We start from the raw sequence: 18,974 nt of genomic DNA on the forward strand, positions 1-18,974 counted from the left end.
CATGTAAGCATTCTTTTTTTTTTTTTTACATTCATGTTAACAAAAATATTAATCCTCAAAGTACAAAATCTCTGCTTTTTTTTCTATTCCTTTTATTTGGCTTCTTCACTTGAAAAGCTGTCATTTAGTGTTTGTACAGTACACATTTTGTGAGTCTTTAAAATGTGTGTGTATACACTCAAAGGAGAGCTTTGAACCTGACATTCAAACTACAGCTTTGAACTTGAAGTTCAGAAACAAAATAACAATAACAAAATGATACATGTGTATATATATACATGTGTATATGTATGAAAAGCGAAGTCACTCAGTCGTGTCTGACTCTTTGCGACCCCATGGACTGTAACCTACCAGGCTCCTCTGTCCATGGGATTTTCCGGGCAAGCGCACTGGAGTGGGGTGCCATTGCCTTCTGTGTGTATATGTATATGAACACACAAACACACCATTTTGTGATTGTTGTCACTTTGTGTTTCCCCTCCCAACCAAAACCGACTGTGTCGGTGTAAGGGAAAACAATCCAGCAGAATTCAGCTAGCAGCCTGTCCTCTTGACTTCTAGTAGAAAGTACAGGGATTTTTTAATCTAGGATTTAAAAAGTAGAAATCATCACTTCTTTACCTTTCAGGGTTGCAGATACTTAGTTAAACCTAATAGGATTTTTTTTGGGGGGGCCTAGTCACACACCTTGATGGATCTTAGTTCCCTGGATTGAACCCGGGCCCATGGCATTGAAACCACCAAGGCCTAGCCACCAGACTGCCAAGAAACTCCCCTAATAGGATTTTTAAATAGCTATTTATCACATATGCTTTAGTGCCTAACATATGAATACTCTATAACAACTAGTAAACATGCATGTTTGGAAGTCATCTGCCAGCTCACTGGACTCCTTGAATTCTATATTTTCAGCTAAAATTTTGTGCATTCATGAAAATTTCCCTCATATACTCCACTGAGCCTTCATACCACGGCTGCCCATCCGGTAAAATTGAGGACTCTGTGAGAAACAGAGTTAGTCTCAGTCCTTCCCCCATTCATGCCCACAGGGATGGTCACGTCGCCTATGGCAGTACCCTGCTTAGCACACTGATAGCAAATGCCCGTTTTCTAAATCTCAAATTATTGGGTATAAAACTCATCTGAGTTGCTTGTTAGCAATGCAGTTCTGATCTAGGCTCCAAAAGATTTTGATTTATTAGGCCTATGAAAATCTGCCTTTTATCATTAGTCCATGAGACTCCCTTGAAGAAATAGTTCTCTAGAACCTTCTTCTGTAAAAAGAGACCTGCCGGTATCCCAGGAGCTTTGTGGGTTGGGGGTCAAATTCGCTAAATTAAAATGGAGCATGGATGGGTTAATGAGTTCTCCACACTCAGGAAGCATATGTATGTGTAGTTTTAACTGAGTATTTCTGAAGATCAAGACAAGGGATGAGTGTACAAGTGGGAACTCGGGTACAGTGGCTGCTCTGAGGGAAGGTGCCCTCTGGGCAACCACCTGCGCCCAGGAGCATGCCTTCTGTGTCACATGGAAAGCAGCTCTGAGAGTCTTTCCTATGCTTTAAAAGTGACAGGATCACTTTTTTTTTTTTAATTAAATGTAACATTTGAAAAATTACAGGGAAAAAAGTGAATTCCCTAGAAATAAACAAATGATTAGTCATCTTTATGAGTTAAAGTTAAGTATATGGAAACTAGCCTCACCTCAAGATGAAAATCCATTAAACACACACATAAAAAAACAGGAAAAAACATTCTCCCAGAATTCCCTGTTATAAATCGGGCTTCCCCAACGACTCCCCCCACCCCCACCTCCACCCCGACTGCCCTCCACCGCACTTTCCTTCCTGTGTTTGTTTTACACAAACAATGAGCCTGATGCAGGACTCTGTCATTATAAACATGCAAATGCACTCTAAATCACATGCCAAGACTAACACAGGTCTGCACTAATGTTTAGAACTGGGAGAAGAAGACGCGACAAAATGAACAGATCATTGAACAGGAGCCAGAGGACAGTCTATGGCTGACTCTGCTGAGAGCTGGCAAGTCATGTATTCTCCTACACCATCATTCTTTTTTTTTTTTCAGTCTTAGCTCCCTGAGCAGGAATTGAACTTGTACCCCCTGCAGTGGAAGCTCTGAGTCTTAACCACTGGACCACCAGGGAAGTCCCCAAATGTACCAGATTAGAATCTGTTTTCTATCAGCTACTACATCTGGAAGCTTAAGAAGTCATTCTAAAAAATTAATTTCTGTTTTCTTATCAGTAAAATGAAGACAATTCACACCCACACAAATTCTTAAGCTCATCGGGTTTTTATGAAAGATAATCTGGAAAACACTGTAAACTGTCTTAAAACACATAAAACAACAAAAAATCTATAGTAATGATAATTATTGTCATTCCAGATAGATTAAAAAAAAGTATTTTCTGTGCTGTGGTTGAAAAGTTGTTGCAACAAAATTCTGGATCTTATGATGTGGGATTAAAAGTAGTTTCAGAATAAATGTGTATTATGAAGTCTAATGGAGAAGGCAATGGCACCCCACTCCAGTACTCTTGCCTGGAAAATCCCATGGACCGAGGAGCCTGGTGGGCTGCTGTCTATGAGGTCGCACAAAGTCGGACACGACTGAAGCGACTTAGCATGAAGTCTAATGTATGCCTTATATATAGTTTTCACGTATTTGCAAAACATCTTTTCATTTAACCAGTGACAGAAGAGAAATGAATAGTTAACATAGATGATTATCTACAGTGTAGGAGTAAATGGAGGTAGGATATTTATTTACATTATTTTATAAATCATACATGAATGTGATGCATTGGCTGTGACAAGAAGTTAAAGAACTGCATTTGCCAAGGCGGGGGGAGTGAGATTTTCCAACAATTATTTAACAACAATTGCTAAAAATTCAACAACTGAATCTTATGAGAACCTTACTATGATATTTGGTTTGGGCTCTTATGAAAACACAGTTTAAATAGAGTAGATGGAAGGATAAGCTAAATGTCTATCCTTGGCACAGAGAAAGAAGACACACCCTCCTCTAGTAACTTTCCAAAATTCATGATCAGCCACCAAGGAAAGAGTCATTGTGACCTATACAGGATTTAACAAGTCAGGAAAGGAAAGTCACTGCTCTCCTGAAGGAACTGAAACACTCGAGGTATATGACCTCTGAGACCAGGTTTGCACAAAGGTGTTCAAGTCCTCAAGGTCATTCATTATGACCTTGTATGCCAAAGATACAAGGAAGGAGGCATATCTGAAAATGAAAAAGCTGCTGAGTCATAACACAGTAATCATCAAAACCAACAATATGAGCCTTTCACTGATTTTGGGAAAAGGAGGTGAAATGACCTATATGTGAAAGAGCAATGATTTTCTCTTTAACATGAAATATCCCTTCTTTTTAATGAGGGCCATCAAAGCAGCAAGGCTTTGAGCGTTGCTGTTCCTTATAATCTGTAAACACAGGGAGTACAGGGACTTCTCTGGCAGTCCAGTGGTTAAGATTCCACACTTCCAGTGCAGGAGACACAGGTTCAATCTCTGGTCGGGGAATTAAGATCCCATATGCAGCATGGAGAGGCCAAATGAATAAATAAAGAAAGAAAGAAGACAGGGAGGATAGTGTGTTTTGGTGTATGAATTGTGAGAATTCTGATGGAAGCAGTCAGTGGGTCATGGTGGAGACAGACATGTCATGAATGTTGGATCAAGAGGTTTTGGAATTAAGTGGAGGACTCATGCTACTGGGTCTTAGAGAACATCAGCAAAAATAGCACTCAAAATGCAAAGACAGCCAAAGAAGCTCTCCAAGAACCCAACATGTTATGCCCCAACATGTTATGCTAAAAACCAATCACATATTCTCATCACGCCAGGGCCTTGCCCTTGAACTTGGCTTGTCTTACCTCATGCCGAGAAATCTGGGCTTGCAGTTCCTGGATGTTGCTGGTGGCCACAGGCTTATCCTCAATCTCTCTGTGAGCTCCTTCTATGAGTTCCTGGAGGTGCTGCATTTCTTGCTCATATTGTTCATATTGCACCACAGCCTCCTTTGAAGGAAAAAACAAAAGCACAGACGATTATCTGTTGATACCAATAACTGTGTGTGTGCCTCTGTGCTGCTTCTGACAAACTCTGGTGTTAATGTCTATTTACCCATGAGTCAAGGGAGCAAAAAAATGATGGGGAAAATTCCTAGATGATTCAAATTCCCAGTTTTCTACTGATGTTTCAGAGCCTTCTCTCTAAAACATTTTGTCAAGATTATTGATGGACTGAACATAGTGGTGCTGGAGAAGACTCTTGAGAGTCTTGAAAGTGAAGTTGCTCAGTCGTGTCCGACTCTTTGCGACCCTATGGACTGCAGCCTACCAGGCTCCTCCGTCCATGGAATTTTCCAGGCAAGAGTACTGGAGTGGGCTGCCATTTCCTTCTCCAGAGGATCTTCCCAACCCAGGATCGAACCCGGGTTTCCTGCGTTGCAGGCAGACACTTTACTGTCTGAGCCACCTTTGGCCGAACATAGTGGTTCTGGAGAAGACTCTTGAGAGTCCCTTGGACAGCAAGGAGATCAAACCAGTTAATCTCAAAGGAAATCAGTCCTGAGTATTCATCTGACGGACTGAAACTGAAGCTGAAGCTCCAAATACTTTGACACCTGATGTGAAGAACTGACTCACTGGAAAAGACCCTGAAGCTGGGAAAGATTGAAGGCAGGAGGAGAAGGGAACAACAGAGGATGAGATGGTTGGATGGCACAACCAACTTGATGGACATGAGTTTGAGCAAGCTCCAGGAGTTGGTGATGGACAGGGAAGTCTGGCATGCTGCAGTCCATGGGGTGGCAAAGAGTCAGACACAACTGAGCGACTGAAGCAAACTGAACTGAAGTGGTTAGATCCTCCTTCTTCTCTTTATTGTCTTAAAGATGACAATGTTATGGTCCAGAACATGGTAGAAAAGTAGTACAAAAAACATGATTACTTCATTTTTCTGTGAAGGAAATTCTGTGAGGGACTCAGCTAAGTGCTGGAATAGGAGATAGAAAAAATGAATGAAGTATGTCATTTGTAGCAACAAAGGTAGAGATTGTCTAGAGGTTGTCATACTGAATGAAGTAAGTCAGACAAAAACAAATATTATATGAGATCACTTATATGTAGAATCTAAAAAAAAATGGTACAAATAATGAACTTATTCACAAAGCAGAGAGTCACAAATATAGAAAATAAACCTGTGGTTATGAAGGAGGGAAAGATGGGGGATAAAATGGGAGACTGGGATTGCAGATTCGTTACCATCTGAGTCACCAGGGAAGCCCATGCATAAAATAGATAGCTAATAAGGACCTGGGGCTTCCTTGGTGGCTCAGATGGTAAGAATCTCCCTTCAGTGCAGGAGACCCAGGTTTGATTCCTGGGTCAGGAAGATCCCCTGGAGAAGAGAATGGCTACCCACTCCAGTATTATTGCCTGTAGAATCCCATGGACAGAGGAGCCTGTTGGGCCAAAGTCCCTGGGGTCACAAAAGTTGGACATGACTGAGCAACTAACACTTTCACTTTCACACAAGGACCTACTGCATAGCACAGGGAACTCCACTCAATACTCTATAATGACCTACATGGAAAAGGAATCTAAAACATGTGGATATTGTATAACTGATTCACTTTACTAGACAACTAAAACTAACACAACATTGTAAATCAACTATACTCCAATACAATATAAAAAATCAACAAAGTGTGACTTCTACACTCAGCAATTTACTGTCTAACAAATCATAAGATAATGCAAGAAGAGTTGACCAAATAGACCATTAGTGGTTTAATGAGAGGGCATGTATACAATTTTTGGATAAAGTAGGTGAAATACTAATCGAAAGCAGATATGAGATAGTTTCATTTCTTCGATATGCGATAGTTTCATTTCTTCCTAGTAAATAATCGGTCTCTTAGGTGAAGGGACTAAGAGTTATAGCTGGGTGTACTTCTCAGGCAATAAAATAAGCTGAATAAGCTGAAATATGAAGAAAAAAAAAACCAAAAAAAACTCTGTAGTATGCCTTAGCAGTAAAATCTTATTACAAAGTTCTAAATGATTTTCAGATGAATAATAACAAAAATATATGATTGAATATAAAATTAACCTTTACAAGTTGTTTTTCATGATATATATATATATATATATATATGCTGCTTAAAGATAGTTTTCACCAAAAGATATTTTTAATAGAGCTTGCCCCAGGCATTTGTGGGTGATCTAAATGATAGCATTTCGTGTCCCTATTTTATATAATCACAACAAGCTGTCAGAGTTAACACTCTGGATGTGTTCTGATGGCTGAGCCCACGCAAGCGCTAAGAAAAGCAGCCCATGACTCATTTGCTGCTGCTCTGCCGGCGGTGTGGGAACCGCCTGCAGAGGCCGGCTGGCCCGGCTGCACATGCCTGCATGATGTTGCACTGCTGGATGGCCGTGTGCTGGAGCCGGCTGGCCTCCTCCTGCAGGTGCAGAGCCGCGTGGCAGAGCGGCAGGCTGGCGACCACGTCCTCGGGGATCCGGAGCGCACTCTGACGGACCTGCACTGCGTGGACTTTTGGCTTGAGTGACTCCATCTCAGACAGCAAATGCTGAAAGTGCAAGTTCACATTCTAAATTTTAAAATTCTATACTTATACAATTTGATATCAATTTATTTATATAAGGTGTATGTAGGTATAAAATATACATTTTTCCTGGGTGGTCCAGTGGTTAAGAATCCACCTTCCAATGCAGGGGACTCATGTTCGATCCCTGGTCAGGGAACCAGGATCCCACATGCTGGGGGCAACTGTGCCCACATGCCACAACTCGAGAAGCCCATGTGCCTCAACTCCTGAGCCCATGTGCTCTGGAGTCTGTGCTCTATAACAAGAGAGGCCCACACACCACAACAAAGATCCAGAACAGCCAAAAAGAAAAAAAAAAAAATTTTTTCCCCATTTAAAAGATATATTCTAAAATATTTTTAAATTTTACATTTTAATAGTTTATTTCAAAAGCAAGAGATATTAACTAAATTACAGGTCTGTCCAAAGTTATAAAAACTTTCCCAGGAATTTTTTTTTTAATACTGCATACAGTGCTCAGACAATAAGTTTAGAAATCACTTTTCCTAACTATCCTTTCTTTTTCAAAAATATAGCTCCCCCCTCATTTCCCCTGAATTATTTTTGCTTGCCTGTCGGTGAGAGAGTTGCTCCTTGAGACTTAGACGTCCAACTTCTGGAGAAGTCAGGGTTGTCTGGGCTTGCTCCAAAGCAACTTGTAAGTTTCTGAGCTCTGCTTCAAATTTTTTCATATCCTGCAGAGTAAGAGTGACATCAATGTTGACATATAAGCACTTGAAGTCCAAAGTCATAGGTGGAGACTACTATCATGTAAACAGGCAGTGAAACAAGAGGGAAGGGGGAGGGGTACAACCATTAAAACAATGACATAGCCATAGGACATGACAAAAACTGATTCGAACCAACTAGGTCCAAGATGGCAGAAGATTCACTTCCAGTAGCCCTTGAGCACACACACCCAGCTAGTGTGCTAGGTAATACACTAGCATCTAAATGACATAACTAGCTAGATGCTAGGTAATACACTAGCATCTAAATGACACCTGCACCAGCACCAGAACAGTTTTGAGGTCAATCATAAGTTAAAAAATGGGTGGTGGCCCAGTTCCTGGAAATCCCCATTCTTTCCCCCCAAAATAATTGGAATAATCCTCCCACTCATTAGCCTATGAAACTTCCCAGCCCATAAAAATGAACCACAATATTTCAGGGCTCTCTCTCACCTTCTAAGATGGCCCATGCTCTGTGTAGTGTGTTTCTCTCTAAATAAATCCACTTCTTACCTATAACTTTATCTCTCACTGAATTCTTTCTGCCTCAAGACATCCAAGAACCTCAGATTCAGGAATAGCATGACCCCCTATAGGGCCTTCTGGGGCAGACCCTTCCCCTTATACCCTCTATTTTAGCTCCTCTTTGAAGTACCCAGATAATAGTATCTGATGTAAATTCCCTGACTTGTTTTACAGGTGTTAAAATCTCCCACCAAATGGATGGTGTTAACTACTTGATGACTAAGAGCACACAGCCCCAGGCGTCCTGGGGCTTAAGGACTGATAAGGTTAAGCCACCACCCTGTCACCCCACCATCAGCCAATCAGAGAATTGTGCATGAGCTGATCACAGATGCTTCAAAACTCCTTCCTCATTTGGCCTTAACAATGCTTTGCTGAAACCCTTCGAGACGTTATGGGTTTTTTGGACATGAGCCATCTGCTTCCTTGTTGTCTGCTTCAAACTCCAACGTATGGTATTGTGTGACCTCACCATGCATCAGGCATAAGAGGGTAACATTCATAGTCAAGAAGGCTCATTAGAGGTGAGCATCTACCTGCACTTCCTGCCACCATTTGTTTTTACTTTAAAAATGTATCTATGTATTTTATTTTATTTTATGGTCACAGCATCCCCCCACAGCAAGGGGGATCTTGTCTCCCCTGCCAGGGATCAAACCCATGTCCTTTGCATTGGCAGCACAGAGTCTTAACCACTGAACTGCTAAGGACGTACCATTGTTGTTTTTAATGATGTGTGTGCTCAGTCGCCCAGTCATGTCGGACTCTTTGCGACCTCCTGGACTATAGTCTGCCAGGCTCCTCTGTCCATAGAATTTTCCAGGCAAGAATACTGAAGTGGGTTGCCACTTCTTATTCCAGGGAATCTTCCCAACCCAGGGATCGAAACTGCATCTCTTGTGTCTCCTGCATTGCCAGGAGAATTCTTTACCACTGTGCCACCTGGGAAGCCCATAATGATAGACTTTTCCATTTAAATAATCTTTTTTCTTTTTTTTACCTTGGCAGCATCGTGGAGACTCTGTAAACGAATTTTGATCACCTGTCGCAGCTCCTCAGTCTCCCGTCCCAGGTCTGCCACTTGCTGAGACATTGTTTCTGTATGGTACACACTATCGAGGTACTGTAATTTCTCGGTCATTGCTTCCAGATCATTGTGAATATCTTCAGATTCTTCTAGCATGGTCTAGAGTGAATTATCAACATCCAGGACATTGATAGGTAGGTAAAGAGGTAATCTACAGTATGGTATAAAGACCATCAGATTGGGAAAGGGATAAGGAGATTTGATTTACATTTCCCCGTGCACACTGTGTAGGTTGTGTATTTTATTCTGTTTAAACTTCACAGCCCTGTGCCCGCTTCCCACTTCCTGTCACCCCCTTTGCAGAGAAAAAGAAATCAAAGTTCAGGAGCTGTAAACAATCTGTTGAGGCCATATGTGTTGAACCATAAGGCTAGTGCTCAGTCTGCCACCCCAAGCTACTCAGGACAGGAATATTCTAGCAGTGGTGATGCTCTAAGGCATTGGGTTATCTTCATCAGCTCACTGGCCTCTCTTTTCTCATATTCAACTAAAGAGCTGCTTTTCAGCTCTCATATTCTATAGCTAAGCTCTAAGCATATATGGATCTAAGATACGAAAATAAGACTCAAATGCTTGAAGTGAGACAAAGGGGTAGAAACTATTTGGGATTAAACAAAGCCCTTGGCATTCAGGGCAGCATCATCTATTGAGACTAACAATCATATGAGTGGAATAATAAGCATATAATATGCATTGTATGAGTAGAGTGAGAGAGAAGAAAGGGTTAAGGATGCCGGAAATGAGAGGTGCTATTACCTGTACGAGGGTTGGGAGAAGGCTTCCTGGAAAGTCACATCTGAGCTAAGTCAGAGAATGTCTGTATTTGTCCAGATGGAGAGGAAAAGGAAAGACCTTTTATGCTGATGGGACAGCATAAGCAAAGGCACAGAGGTGAGTGGGCACAAAACATGCAGTTCCTGGGGCATGCGATGTGTAAAGAGGAGAAACGGGAGGTGGGACATTACTCTTTCGCAATAGATCCCTTTTTTAAAAAGTAAAGTACATTGTTTTCTTTTGCAATATCATATACACATATTATATAGCATATATAATAAAGCTTTAAAAATATTGAAAAATAAAGAAGATAAAATATTCCGCAATCCCATACCCTGGGGATGACTTTAAGTAAAGGATAACTGCTGTTCAATTTGGGTATAATTTTAGGTGATTGAGATCATAAGATACCTACAATTTCCTATCTTTTTCGCCTGGCATTAAAACACATACATTTTCTGTGCATTGTTTTTGGATAAACTCAAGGCAGTTTTCATTAATTCTTAAGGCAGGCAGACATGCTAGAACTCCCTAGAACATTGTGTATAGGCTGAGTTCTCTCCTGAGCATCTGTGTGAGGTCACCACCGACACCTGACCTCTGTCCCCCTGTGCCCTTGATGCACCCAACCCAGCCACCTGCCCAAGTCAGAAAAACCTGCCAACCATCCTGGGCTCCTCTCTCTTTTACCCAAATCCAGAAGCCTCCAAATCCAGAATTCTCGCTAGGTAAAGCCCCTTGATTTTTGTCCTCTCAGCCTCCTAAGTGAGACTTTGTCACTGTCTACTGGGTTATTGAAACCACTGTCTATGTTGTCTTATCTTCATCAATCTGTCTTCCACAGGCTTCTAAGTCATCTGTCTTAAACTGTAAGTCTGAACTTGTCACTTGCCTGCAGAATGTCTGTCAAAGGCTTAGAGTGACTTCAGGAGAAAGTTCAAGAACTCCATAGGCTCTCATGACCTGTCTTTGTCTTCTCTTATCTCTCTGGCCTCTTTCCAGCTCTCAGCAAAGCCCCTCCTAAGTGCACCAAGCAGAGCACCCCTCCCTCTTTCTGCTGGGATTTTCCAGAGCATTTTAGGCTGTGTGTCTTTCAGGACTCAGCTCAGAGTCACCTTTTCCTTCCTTGTGCTGCTCTCTGCTAAGTCGTTTCAGTCGTGTCCAACTCTTTGTGACCCCCAAGGACTGTAGCTTGCCAGGCTCTGCTGTTCATGGGATTCTCCAGGCAAGAATACTGGAGTGGGTTGCCATGCCCTCCTCCAGGTAATCTTCCCAACCCAGCAATTGAGCCCACATCTCTTGCATCTCCTGCACTGGCAGGTAGGTTCTTTCCAACTAGTGCCACCCGGGATGCCCAGTTTCTTTCCTTCCTTAATCTAACCTGTCTCCTGGTGCTTAGTCACTCAGTCATGTCTCTCTGCGGCCCGCTGGACTGTAGCCCACCAGGCTCCTCTGTCCATGAGATTTTCCAGGCAAGAATACTAGAGTTGGGTGTCATTTCCTATTCCAGGGGATCCTCCCAACCCAGGGAGTGAATCTGTGTCTCCTGGGTCTCCCACATTGGCAGGAGGATTCTTTACCACCTGGGAATCCCCTCTATCTCTTTTCTCCCTTCAATTATCAACTCCCTGGGGCAAGGCAGGGAATATTCTTTGTATTCCAATGCCTAACAAAATTCCTAGCTTTGGAAAGCACTCTATAAACGTTTATTAAATAAATAAATGAATGAGAACAGAGGCTATTTTTAAAAACTAAAAAGAAAACCTTCATGGTCAATTAAAACCTTCATGGTCTACATTATATCTTATTAAATCCAAAAATTTATTCAGAAAACCTTTTTTAACATTACTTAAGTTTTCTTTAAAATTTCAGTATAGTTATTAATACTCATATAAAAAATGTCCTACATTTTGGATTACAGAGCAGTAGTGTTTTGATGAGCATGATACATTTTCCAACTGTTTTTCAAAGAGATTTTACCAAGTTACCAACAGTGTCTGAGAGCTCTCGCTTCCTTAAATATGAGCTTTTAAATAATGGTGTTAACTTGACAATGAAAATGCTTTAAGTTTGCATTCTAGATCTCTAATGAGTATTTTTCCATTGTCTACAACCAGTTGTAACTTACGTCTTGTCTGTTAATGCATAATGCAGATCCTCAAACAGAACAACTCTGCAATTGTTTAAGAAAGACTTCTTGAGAGGAGAGTGCAAGATTGATTAGAGAAGAATGATAAATACAGGGAGACTAATTAGGAGCCCGTTAAAGCATTCCCAGAAGGGGAAAATGAGGTTTTGATCTAGAACTCTGTCAACACAAATGGAAAAGAGGATGTATTTAAAAGACAAGAGTATACATAAATCAGAACAAAAAAGAAAATCTAACATACTTGAGGATATCCATGTAACTTAAACAAGGACCATTTTGTATTTGATGGCCTGATAACTGGGCTAAAAGATACCTATATCTAACTCAAGCCTAAATTTAAAAAGATGAAATAATTTCCTGGATGATATGGCCAAGAGAAAACTTCAGAGGAAGTGAAGTCATGCAGCCTCCATGTGGTGTGGACTTATTCCAGCTGGCCCCTACTTCCTGCAGGAGGTCAGTTCCCTGTGACCAGGCGGAAGCGCTGGAAGGAGGAGGCATGAGATTCAGGCTCTGACCGAGCCCACAGGTGCCAGGCGTTGTGCTTGATGATTGCACATATGTTAAACCATTTGATCCTCGTGACAACTCTGCAATATGCATATTATTTACATCTCCATCTTACTGATGAGAAGACTGGATTCTGAAAGGCAAAGTAGTTTGCTCCAAAGTACACAGCCCTAAGTGGCAGGACTTGGTTTTCCCATCAGTCTGAGTCTAGAGCTTGTGATCTTTCCACCTGTCCCTGCATCTCTTCCTAAGGGTAGAATTTCCCACCATATCCCTGTGTAAAATTGTTTCAAAGAAGCTGCAAAAAAAAAAAAAAAGATACTACATGGATGATTATTTTTGGTCTTGGGGAATGGAAAATTTAGAGGTGATAGAGGATATTTATTTACTTATTCATGGGTAGCTGCTTTTTTTTTTTTTTCAATCCCCAGGACAAGTTGTTAAAGCTACCTTGGCTTTCATTTTTCTTGGCATCTTCAATAATTTTTCATCACATTCTTCCAAATTTTCTGTCAATCTAGCCAGTTAAATCAAATTACCCTCTTAGTTACCTTTTGAAAACTATTTTTGCTAAAGTTACCTGATGTGAAATGTATTGTTCTCGAAGCTGGCTTGCAGAATTCCATGCAATCTTTCCATGTACCAAGATTTTGGTTTTCTCAATCCACCTTAAAATTAACTCAAGTATTTCATTGTATTCTTCTAGATGGGATGCTGCCTGAAAAATAAATCATTACCAGTCAGATAAAAAATGGATACTCTGCTTCTTGAGCTAGAAATCAGTCTTCTATTTCTCTTTGGATACAACAATCCTGGCAGTTGATCATTATAATATCTATGATATCTAAAGGTATCATGAAAAATAATTTCCTTATTGAAAACCTATTAAAGACTTCCCAGTGATGTTAGGATGAAGTCCAATTTCCTAATATGCTTGAATAATCTGTCTTAAAAAAAATCTCCACTTTCATCTCTTATTACTCTGTATAGCTCTCTCTCCCCTTTTTCATACTCTACCTTCACTGAGTAAGGAGGTGGTAGGTGAGGATTATAACTTTCAATATCATAATTTACTGGTTGCAAATTCTGATTTAACTCATATTTGACTGCAGAAAAACAACATACTCAATTTGCAAAAGTTCAGTCTATACTCACAATTATGATGAAGCGTGACCTGAACCAATTCAGTAAAGATTAAGTAAAGACAAACATATATATATTCATAAAAAAGTCCATTTATATGAACACCTTTGTGAATGAATTTATAATATGGTTTGATATGAAGTCAGGTTTACATGTATAAATAAATCTTAGGAATACAGGCATGATATGAGATAAACTACACTTAAATTACTCTTATTGTTGATATTATTTTTTCACTTATTTTTAAAAGCAAAAAACAGAAAATTGAATTTCGGCCATAGAGAATGTTGATTGCCAGTCTGGAGAGCATACTTGATTGAGCTTGGAGAGCTGGTTCTCAGCCTGTCTGATGGTCTGCTGGTGAAGTTCAGTCAGTTTTCCTATCTTCTTGGCCAGTGGTTTACCTAGCTGGCCATTCTGTTCAGAAAATTTTTGCACTGCTTTATCCAGTTCCATTAATTTTAAGTGACAGCCATCTAATTCTTCTCCTAGCACCTGGATGGTCATCAAAAAGAAAGCACATTAGACTACTGAAAATAAATTTTCCCAGATTTTCTGTAATCAGAAGGATTGTATTTTAAATGATTTTTGTAAAAGCCAAATACTGTAAAGAAAAATTCTACTATGATCTGCTCATTTCTGTTTCTTTGGTTGGAAAGGAAGAGCAGGATGTTTTGTAACTGGTGTTTATTTCCTAGGAGGTTGAGAGAGCTAAAATTTTCCTTCTGTCCCACCCAAAAAGGATTAGTCACTTCACTTATTGGCAGAGTGAGAACACAGATTTAAGTACCAAGAACATCCTTCATTTTGAAATGTATATATGTACTTAAGTTCAGCCATCATTTAGGCTTTGACACTCTTCCCTCTTACCTACATATACATGCATATTTATGAATTCAGTTTTACTATGATAATACATTATACTATTATATTTATAAAATTTCTTTGTGCTGTGCTTAGTCGCTCAGTCATGTCCAACTCTTTCAGGAATACTGGAGTGGATTGCCATGCCCTCCCCCAGGGGACCTTCCCAACCCAGGGATCAAACCCAAGTCTCCTGCATTGCCAAGTGGATTCTTTACTGACTGAGACACCAGAGAAGCCTAAGAATACTGGAGGGGGTAGCCTATCCAGACTCCAGAAGGGTCTCCAGGAAATCTTCCCAGTCCAGGAATTGAACTGGGGTCTCCTGCATTGCAGGCAAATTCTTCACAAACTGAGCTATAAACCGCCTGCCTTTATTGTCTGGTTTTGATGAAGCCTGATAAGAAAGGTTTTATTTATTTTTTAATATCTTCAAAATAAACTAATGCACCCAAAATATTTTAAGGCATTGAATAGCACCCCTTATATTTCCACTTTCCCTTCCTTACCTTTTGGTCAGTTTTAGCTTGAACTAAATTATCTGTCTTTGCTCTCAGCTTGGTTAGAATAGTTGTGAGATCTCTGGCTATCTTCTGAATTTGCTGGCTGAATTCCTGACTCATGGCCTTGCTCTGTTCAACTTCTTTTACTTTGTCCTGGATCTAAACAATCAATAAAAACAGGAAAACCAATCATGGTTAAAACTGAATAATTAATACTAATAACTTCAATTTTCAGATGTTGCCGAAAGGCATTATTGGTCATCGGTGCTGCTTTGGTATCCACGTACCTCCTCAAACCAGCCATGTGCAGTTACAAGCTCTCATGGTGTTCCTTGCAGCCTTACTTCCTGCTATTTTTATGTATTCACTGCGCTTTCTGCTGCTATTTCAGCAAAGGAACTAGCAACACATGTACAATGATTCACTCATTAAATGTTTACAGATAGCAGTGTAGATAGCTGAGTTTGAATTCTATCTTCTCCATTTACTGTGTGATCCTAAACACACAAACTCTTCTAAGCCTTTTTCTTCATAAAACGGAAAACGCTTCCAGATAACTGGAGGCACACATATTTTCGTCTGTGCACCTTTTCATGAGTAGCTGTTAATGACCTGTTAACTCTTTTTCTAACTTCCAATTACCATCTTATAGTGTGACCCTGAGCACATCCAGTGGAAAGGAAAATGAAAAAATAACAGCTATTATTTATACATTTCCAATGGCTTTAATTTAATGTGATTACAAACATTTATATTTTGCTCATAATGTTGAAGAGAAGATGGTAAAGAAATATTTCCTTTATATAAATGAAAGGCCTTTAAAAATATCTTTAAGTCTGGGGATGTAATATATAGTAGCGTGGGGATTGTAGTTAACATTCCTATGTTGTATACTTGAAGGTTGTTAAGCGAGTAGTTCTTAAAAGTTTTCATCACATGAAAAAATTTTACAACTATATGTAGTTTTGAATACTAACTAGATTTACTGTGCTGCTCATTTTGTAATATATTGTTGTTGTTCAGTCACTCAGTCGTGTCTGATTTTTTGCAACATCATGGACTGCAGCACGCCAGGCTTCCCTGTCCTTCACCAACTCCTGAAGCCTGCTCAAACTCATGTCCATTGACTTGGTGATGCCATCCAACCATCTCATCCTCCATCGTGGCTTTCAATCTTTCTCAGAATCAGGTTCTTTTCCAATGAATCAGTTCTTCGCCTCAGGTGGCCAAAGTATTGGAGCTTTAGCTTCAGCATCAGTGTTTCCAATGAATATTCAGGACTGATTTCCTTTAGGATGGACAGGTTGGTACTCCTTGCAGTCCAAGGGACTCTCAAGAGTCTTCTCCAACACCACAGTACAAAAGCATCGATTCTTCAGCGCTGAGCCTCCTTTATGGTCTAACTCTCACATCCATACATGACTACTGGAAAAACCATAGCTTTGACTAGATGGACTTTTGTTGGCAAATAATGTCTCTGCTTTTTAATATCCTGTCTAGGTTGTCATAGCTTTGATAGCTTACAGTGAACAGTATCGGATTCCTGATCTCCAAAGAAGAATTAACTTCGGAACCAGAGACCAGGCTTGATCACTCAAGAGCTTTTGTGTAGCGGAGTTTTATTAAAGTAAAAAGGGACAGAGAAAGGTTCGGACATAGACATCAGAAGTGGGACGGAGAATGCCCCCTTCACTAGTGTTAGCAAGGGAGTTATATACTTTTTAAATTACTTATTCAGTTCAGTTCAGTTCAGTTGCTTAGTCATGTCTGACTCTTTGAGAGCCCATGAATCGCAGCATGCCAGGCCTCCCTGTCCATCACCAACTCCCAGAGTTTACCCAAACTCATGTCCATCGAGTCGGTGATGCCATCCAGCCATCTCATCCTCTCTCATCCCCTTCTCCTCCTGCCCTCAATCCCTCCCAACATCAGGGTCTTTTCCAATGAGTCAACTCTTTGCATGAGGTGGCCAAAGTATTGGAGTTTCAGCTTCAGCATCAGTCCTTCCAATGAACACCCAGGACTGATCTCCTTTAGGTTGGACTGGTTGGATCTCCTTGCAGTTATTACAATAAATCAAAAAAATGCCTCAAGTTTTAAAACTTGACCAGACCCACTCCCACAATTTAAATTTTAGTATAACAGGATTAGAACTTAACAATAGAAAGATCCTACTAGACCCACTCCCATAATTTACATTTTAAGATTTCAGGATTAGTCAGAAGGTTTTCAGGAAGGAAAAACTGTCCTCAAGCAGGATACATTGTTGTATAATCCCTAGTACACAATAAACTGAGTTGTTTGTTGTATAATCATCAGTTCTAGGCTTAAAGAAGAAGAAGAAAAAAAAAAAACATTTTATGTGACTAAGACTAAGGAATGTAGAGAAAAAAAAATTAAGTTTGTCTTTTCCTCCTCCTCCTTGAGAACCCCAGGCCCCTTTCTCCTCCTCCAGGACCCTAGACTTCTTATCAGTTTGCCTAAGAATTGACTCTCTCAGCTTTTCTTCCAAGGAACAAGCATCTTTTAATTTCATGGTTGCAGTCACCATCTGCAGTGATTTTGGAGCCCAAGAAAATAAAGTCTCTCACTGTTTCTATTTTTTCCCCATCTATTTGCCATGAAATGATGGGACCAGATTCCATGATCTTTGTTTTTTTGAATGTTGAGTTTTAAGCCAGCTTTTTCACTGTCCTCTTTCACCTTCATCAAGAGGCTCTTTAATTCCTCTTTCTGCCATAAGGGTGGTACCATCTGCATATCTAAGGTTATTGATGTCTTTCCCAGCAATCTTGATTCCAGCTTCTGCTTCATCCAGCCTACCCTTTCGCATGATGTACTCAGCATATAAGTTAAATAAGCAAGTCTACTCCTTTCCCAATCCGGAACAAGTTTTTGTTCTCTGTCCAGTTCTAACTGTTGCTTCTTGACCTGAATACAGATTTTTCAGAAGGCAGGTAAGGTGGTCTGGTATTCCCATCTTTTTAAGAATTCTCCAGTTTGTTGTGATGCACACAGTCAAAGGCTTTAGCATAGTCAATGAGGCAGAAGTAGATGTTTTGTCAAATCAGATCTCCTTTGTGGTTGTTGTTCAGTTATGAAGTCCTGTCTGACTCTTTGTGACCCCAAGGACTGCATCACGCCAAGGTTCCCTGTCATTCACCATCTCCTGGAGCTTGCTCAAACTCATGTCCATCGAGTTGGTGACGCCATTCAGCCATCTCACCCTCTGTCGCCCCCTTCTCTTTCTGCCCTCAATCTTTCCTAGCATCAGGGTCCTTTCCAGTGAGTTGGCTCTTCACATCATGTGGCCAAAGTAAAATCTCCTCAGTAGCAAGGAAATATATCAAGAAATGAATACCTTTTTTTAAAATTTCATTATTTTAAGTTGAGTGCTAACATAAATGGAATGCATGTGAATAATTTTATAATAGGGAAATTTATCCAGAGGGGTTAAAAAAAATGAGATTTGAACTTCTTTTTTTAAGATCTGAACTTGACAAGTCATCCTTCCTGACAAACCCTCCAAAGTCTAAGAAGAAAAACCAAATAAGTAAATTAAATATTTAAAACAGAAAATAGCATTTTAATTTAGGTCAAATGCATGATACAATAGAATTGGATTTTGATGAGAATTTTTAAACACATTGCATCATACACTGGCAAGTTCAAAAGGCGCAGCACACTTGCATGATGTTACAGTTTCCATAGTGCAATACTACTTTCCATTTTGTGTAGCAGTTTAGAACTGTCTTCTCTTTTTTCTACTGACCAGTTTTAACTAAATTGCTTTAACGTTGGGCCACCAAGAAGGTCTTAAAACCCATTATGTTTGCATACAGATGCTACTGAAGCTATTTTCATGAAATACATGGAAGTGTGTCCTCCTTATGAGGTCTAATATAAAAATCTCCCTGTTCTAAGTATTATGAATGGCTATGTATCACTTTCCTTAAAAAGAAAAGATTTAAAAAAAAAAAAATATATATATATATATATATACATGTATTATGTTTC

General features: G+C 40.0%; 1 protein-coding gene across 19 annotated transcripts in view; it reads right to left on the minus strand.

Moving 5' to 3' along the window:
• The window catches only part of SYNE1 (spectrin repeat containing nuclear envelope protein 1), a 503,306-nt gene that overhangs the window by 184,594 nt on the left and 299,738 nt on the right, over window positions 1-18,974 (minus strand). For all 19 annotated transcript variants that reach the window (XM_024997066.2, XM_024997067.2, XM_059889951.1 and 16 more), the window contains 7 exons: window positions 14,964-15,116; window positions 13,903-14,085; window positions 13,028-13,165; window positions 8,928-9,113; window positions 7,244-7,366; window positions 6,471-6,653; window positions 3,928-4,071 (listed from right to left, as the gene is read on the minus strand). In XM_024997066.2, coding sequence (XP_024852834.1) covers window positions 3,928-4,071; window positions 6,471-6,653; window positions 7,244-7,366; window positions 8,928-9,113; window positions 13,028-13,165; window positions 13,903-14,085; window positions 14,964-15,116 — 1,110 coding nt within the window. The remainder of the gene's footprint in view (window positions 1-3,927; window positions 4,072-6,470; window positions 6,654-7,243; window positions 7,367-8,927; window positions 9,114-13,027; window positions 13,166-13,902; window positions 14,086-14,963; window positions 15,117-18,974) is intronic.

This window comes from Bos taurus, chromosome 9, assembly GCF_002263795.3.
Source record: "Bos taurus isolate L1 Dominette 01449 registration number 42190680 breed Hereford chromosome 9, ARS-UCD2.0, whole genome shotgun sequence".
Classification (NCBI taxonomy): Eukaryota; Metazoa; Chordata; class Mammalia; order Artiodactyla; family Bovidae; genus Bos; species Bos taurus.